The sequence below is a fragment of the Daphnia magna genome, linkage group LG2, assembly GCF_020631705.1.
Source record: "Daphnia magna isolate NIES linkage group LG2, ASM2063170v1.1, whole genome shotgun sequence".
NCBI lineage: Eukaryota > Metazoa > Arthropoda > Branchiopoda > Diplostraca > Daphniidae > Daphnia > Daphnia magna.
The window spans coordinates 17,929,021-17,934,908 of NC_059183.1; the positions used below are offsets into that span (position 1 = coordinate 17,929,021).

Consider the following 5,888-nt stretch of genomic DNA (forward strand, 5'->3'; position numbering starts at 1 on the left):
CTCCATGTGTAACTGATAAAATCAGTCTAGTTTCACTCGACCCGTTGATATTATGTACCGAAATCAAAAATGAAATGCGATATCCTAATAAGATGGCTAATCTGTACACACAGCTATTTCCGTTCTTTTTATTTTTAGTTCGTTCGTTGATTTTTAACTTCTTAAAGGGGATTGGTTTGAGACAGATTCGATTTCAAGATTTTCATCTTTTCCCTTTTTTCTGAAACAGAAAAAGGACAAATCTTTTTTTTTTTTCCACATGGTCGACGATTTCTTCCGAAACAATTTATTCTTTTTTTGTAGAAAAGTCGTCAAAACGGGCGTAGTGAAGATGGCAAGGATGGCCTGGATAGTGTCAGCCGTCGAGGATGTTGAGAAGCTGAAGGCTACTATGCGCGACATCGTAAAGGGAACTCACAGGCCGTTTATCCTTTAGGATATAAAACTTGTTGAATAAATTCAGGCCTAGAACGGTCCAGTAACTTATAATTCTATTACGCAAGTTTCGATTTATTTAGAAGTGGAAATGGGAATGCCTATATAGCGAAATTTGAAATGGTTGAAGAAAATGAAACGGCTTGATGAAGCGATCAAACGGTAGGTAATTGCAGTTGGAATATTCATCATTTTCGTGGAGATTCAAGTCAGAATAGCGACGCACGAATCAGTTGCTCTAATTGTTTTCTTTTTTAGTTGTTGAAGGAATTTATAAGGCTTATGGCCGTTGTATTGCGGCAAACAAATTCATACGGAGCATAGGCTATAGGCTATCAAAAAAGATTCAAATGTTCAAGGAAAAAAAACAAAACAAAGAAGTACACCACGAAATGAAATGAACATTGGGGCGTATGTACACGTAGAAATCCATACGAAGAAAAGGTTTTCTAATGCCGTATAATGTGACACAATTTACCTGCAATCTTCTCGTCTGACAGTTATGACCTTTTTAGGCACATTTGAATTGGTTACACTTAAATGTCTTTGACCACTGAGTTAAATTTATTACAACATTATTACAATGATGAGTATTGATTCAAACGGCGTATTACTGGTTGAGTCATCTGAAATATATACGGACTAGCGCAATACCCATCATCATCATAAGGCCCTATGTGATATTGGCGAGAACAAGGTCAGGGTGCATCAATTTCGATGTTATGGCACAGAAGCGGCAGTAGCATAAATAATAATTTCATCAATAACTGTGATGTGTCGTCATGCAGAAAAAGGGTTCGTCACTTGGTGACCAGATAATATGTCGATACTGGTAGAATTCATGGCCGTGTACTATATTGGAGACCTTTATATACAGTTGGAAGCGGTTGCTAACGTTCAAAGGCCTAGAAAGATGAAGGCCTTGTTGATGTCTCGTCGTGAAATCTGCACCTGTAAAACAATTGAGGAAGAAAAAGAAGAAAAAAATATGTCATCTGTTGTATTTCTACGCTATATCAATAAATCATTCGCTTTATCATGCCAAACTATTTCTATGTGATTCCTCCCGTGTTCTCTTGACACAAGTTGAAAGACAAAAAATTTTATAAAAACAGGAAAATAGGAAACCCATCAGATTTCAGATATTCATCAGCGCATCAGTATCAGTGGTAAAGGAATATGGGAATGGTCTTGCTGGCTATGCGGTCGCCGGGGTCAAGTGCGGCTGCCGTTCCGATATAACAGAGGACTATACGTCTATATACTATATCAACTGGCATCTATAGAGGCATCAGCACTTTGCGCCTTTTGGAGGGAGAACGCACCATACACGAGGACTAATAGAAAGGGACAGAACGTAAGACTATATGGCACAGAGAGATGACGTGTTGAAACATTTGCGGTCGACAGGGTCACGCGTACTGCTCTTGTCAACCTGATGGAACCGCAACTCGACCGGATTGCAACTAAAACCCCCAAGTGAGTGGCTGAGCGCAAAAGCAGTAGCAATACAGAGCAAAATATCAGCCACCCATAGGCCTAGTCTTATGTCTGTAACGTAACATTTATGCATCACGTACTCAGTTACGAAAATAAAGACGTGGAGCAGCGAAGAATACGAGGCAAGTCGAACATACATGGGAGCTCGGGGCAAGGGGAAAGAAAGAAGAAAGATATAAGTCATCGACCATTGCACATTGACTTTGACTGCGCTATTCTCACGTCACTTGCGCTACTTGCTGAACGAAACGGGTCGCATGGGTCGCTAGGGTCGTCAAAGGATACAGCTGATATCTTATAGCTATTGGCCCTATACTAGTTGTAGAGTGAAATCCCATGTAAGGCTGTATCGCTACATAGCCGCAGACGAAATTGAAACCGCAGCAACAGTGAGTTGTGTAAAAATTTTCAACTTTTTAGCAGTTGCCATGTATTATATAGGCATATATATCTCGCCCTAGCTATATCATGTTGACTAACACACAGAGCCACGCAACAAGGGGCGACTACGAGTTCCCACGAATGTTACGCCCGCATATTATTGGTCTACGTAAATAGCAACTTATAGCCTTCGCTCATCGGTCGGGTCAACTCCGCTACTGTCACACTAATTGAAGTGAGGACGACTATCGGCATTTAGGCTCTGAAGTAAACCTCATCATCTTCATATCTCGGTGATACTCAGTCTCACACTTTGTTCTTAAAAAAAAGGGGGATCCTCATAAGTCGGCAACTAAGTGTTAAGAAAGAAAATGGACCGATGCTTCCCCCTCATTCGCCGCTTATTTTGCCCACAGATGTATGAATAGGGTGACTAGCTATCCCAAAACTAACCAGAGCCTTTTTCCTTCAATAAAAATCGCGACAGACAATGCCGACAGGAAGTTTTAGGTCGCCATTCTTAACGGAATCATCACAGAACAATTTGTGGTAGCTCGTTTGTTAATGTATATGTATAGATTATACGTATAGCAATAGAGATTTGGCCAGCAACTGGAAACAACGAGACAGAAGAATGATTGCACGGATAAGCAGCACAGATCATGTATAGAACTATATAGAAAATCTAAATGCCTCCTTACCTGTTTATGCTGAGGATGCATCTGCATGACGACTCGAAGAGCGGATGAGTATGCAAAATATTTTACGGACGTAGTGAATAATTAACAAGTTGATTGAAGACAACTTTATACGAAATGAACTAAAGGACGTAGTTACTAGTCGCTCCACCCGTTTCTCGGCCTCGATAATAGGCGTTGTAGCTCACCGTCCACGGATCTAACGCCAATCAAATTGAGAAAAATACCAACCGACCAATGAAAGAATCATCACTTTTGATGCAATTCAGTGATTTATTACCCGATGAGAGGGGGATATCGACTACCGCTTCCATGGCCTGCAAATTGGCCGTAGTGTAACTACCGTCGGCACTCCCTACCAGGCCATTGTCCTGATGATGTTGCTGATGATGATGTAAGTGAATGGACGACGCCGACGACGCCGGACTCATGTTGTGCGGGGTCTTACTCGTCGTGTAGGCCTGCTGATGGGCTATACCTCCTGAACTGCTTGCGCAATTCGACGATAGGCTCGTCATACCGTGATGATGGTAATGCATCGCGGTGCTGTTGGACGTCGAGGCCGCAGCCGCCGCCGCAGCAGCCGCCGCAGCCGCTGCTGCTGCTGCCGCTGCTGCGGCGTTTGTAGTCCAATCGCACGCCGGCGAAGACGTCGTTGGACTGAGATTGCTCTGGCCAATAACCGACGACGTCGACGTGACCACCACCCCACCGCCGCTATTGGTGCCGTAGTAATCTGCGCCATTATTGCAGCTGGTCAGGTAACCTCCGCTACCTGAGCTGCTGTACGCGTTGCTGTAATGTTGTTGCACAATGGACGAAGCTGAGGAACCATTGTACGAACAACTCGGATGCAAACTACTGTAGTCCGGCTGATGTTGACTGAGTTGGCCGAGTCCCGATGAACAACTGGATTGCTGATGTTGTTGTTGCTGAGACTGCTGTTGCTGGGACAAGAGCGATTGTTGTTGCTGTTGAAGATCATAAGTGGGCGCACCAGAATTGGCCAGCGCGAGATGAGCGGCTGAAGCTGCGGCTGCTGCCGTCACCGATGCCGGATTGATTCCATTCTGGAAGAAACTGTGATACGGTTTAAGGGCTTGGCATTTGCGCCGGAAACCCCTCGGCCTTCGTCTGAAGCTACCCTCTTCAAACATGAACTCAGAGGCAGGATCGATGGTCCAGTAGTGACCTTTGCCCGGCCGGCCCAAGCCCTTTGGCAACTTGATGAAACACTCGTTGAGCGAGAGATTGTGACGCACCGAATTCTTCCAGCCCTGGTACGATCCGCGGAAGAAAGGGAAACGCTGTTGCAGGAATTGGTAAATCTCGCTCAATGTCAAGCGTTTGCTAGCCGAACTCTGGATGGCCATGACGATTAAAGCGATGTAAGAGTAGGGCGGCTTCTCTTGCCGTCTCACTCCCGACGCCGCCGTCGTCGACGATGAAGACGCCGCTCCTCCACCGGCCGCATTTCCGTTTCCGGACGATGAAGATGACGATTTCTTGCTACTGCTTGAACCGTTGTTGTTCGTACCGTTACCTGTGCTCGTATTGCTACTCGATCCTGTACCTCCCCCGCTTGAGGTCGATATCGGAGCGGCGCTTGCCGTCGTCATTTTGTCCTCGCTGCTATCGGCTAACGAACTTTCAACCGACGGTTGTTGCTGTTGTTGCTGGTGTAGTTGTTGTTGGTGATGAAGAAGATGATGATGATGGTGACCACTAATCATGTTTGAATGATGCTGCTGCATCAAATCCTGAAGTGCCGCCGCCGACGATGAGGCGCTAGTCGGACTCAGGTGTTCCATGATCATCAGCGGGTGGTGATGGTGGTGAGGCGGCAAACAAGCCGACGACGATGCTTCGACGTGTTCTAACTTCATCATAGCTTATGTGTTTTTTTTTCGTTTGTTTGCCGGTAATAATTCGAAATAGGCTCGATGCACAAAATGTTCGAAAGAGATATCTGTTACAGTCACAATGTCACTTCGGATTGATTTGAGTTAAATCATCAGCAAAGAGAGAAAAACAAAAATTTTGCAAACGGGCAATTTATGAAAACGAGGAGGCTCACTGAATGTGTGTCCGCTACTCCCGGAGCGTGACGATGTACAGCAGCACAGACTGGAGAGTGCCCTCTCGATATATGTGTAAAAGTTTAAAGAGCAAGCAGAAAAGCGCGCGGACGATAGAGAGTGAGAGAGAAAAAGAGAGAGAGAGACAAGAACTCTAAAGTCAAAATGAAAAGGAAAGTATATAGGACTATAGTGGATCTGACACTGGCGAGGCGCCATGCCCACCCTTCTCCTCCGATTTTGCTTCTTATCCCTCCTCCTTCTCCTATTTTCTTGCCTCCCCTCTCCTCCTCCTGATGTTGGCCGGCTCCAGCCAGTTCCAGCATGTCGAACTTCCAACTCCTGCCATGAAACCATCCATCCCAAGAACGACGGACGACGGCGAGTTCTCTTTTTTTTTCGTAGAAAAGGAGGCGGGGTCAAGACTTGACGAGATGACCCCGTCCATCGGCCCTCGTGAAGCGGAACAAATCCAACTTCATCGCAGCCAGTCAGATGTTGCGGCCCAACCCGACGCGCGCGCGGCATCACGGCGCATCGTCGGCCAAGAGTAGCGTGTTCAGTTCACGCAACAGGGCGGCGTTCAAACGTGAAAAAAAAAAAAGGTCTTCAATGCAAATGAAAGAAATCGGGTGAAATTAAAACAATGAAAAATAAAAGGAAAAAGAATTAAGAATAGGGTGTCGAGTCGAGACGGTCACGGAATCAGACGAGACAATCAACACCATATATATGTGTGTCCCAATCAAGCTGTGCGGCGCTTTGCTGCCGAAGCAAACACTGTCGTCATGAGGGG

General features: G+C 45.5%; 1 protein-coding gene across 1 annotated transcript; it reads right to left on the reverse strand.

The window, feature by feature from the left end:
• Positions 1 to 709: 709 nt before the first annotated feature.
• LOC116915838 (forkhead box protein F1-B) lies at positions 710 to 5,574 on the reverse strand. The gene is made up of 3 exons (XM_032920973.2): positions 3,295 to 5,574; positions 3,018 to 3,213; positions 710 to 1,386 (listed from the first exon to the last, which is right to left on the reverse strand). The coding sequence occupies exons 1-2, from the start codon at positions 4,901 to 4,903 to the stop codon at positions 3,137 to 3,139; spliced, it is 1,686 nt and encodes a 561-aa protein (XP_032776864.2). The 5' UTR covers positions 4,904 to 5,574; the 3' UTR covers positions 710 to 1,386; positions 3,018 to 3,136.
• Between the last annotated feature and the right edge of the window lie 314 nt (positions 5,575 to 5,888).

What these genes read in the sequence shown, in the direction of transcription:
- LOC116915838 (XM_032920973.2), bottom strand. Translation starts at nt 4,903, where the DNA reads ATGATGAAGTTAGAACACGTCGAAGCATCGTCGTCGGCTTGTTTGCCG. An exon ending in CGATATCCCCCTCTCATCGG is followed by an intron (nt 3,214 to 3,294) that starts GTAATAAATCAC and finishes GATTGGCGTTAG; the next exon opens with ATCCGTGGACGGTGAGCTAC.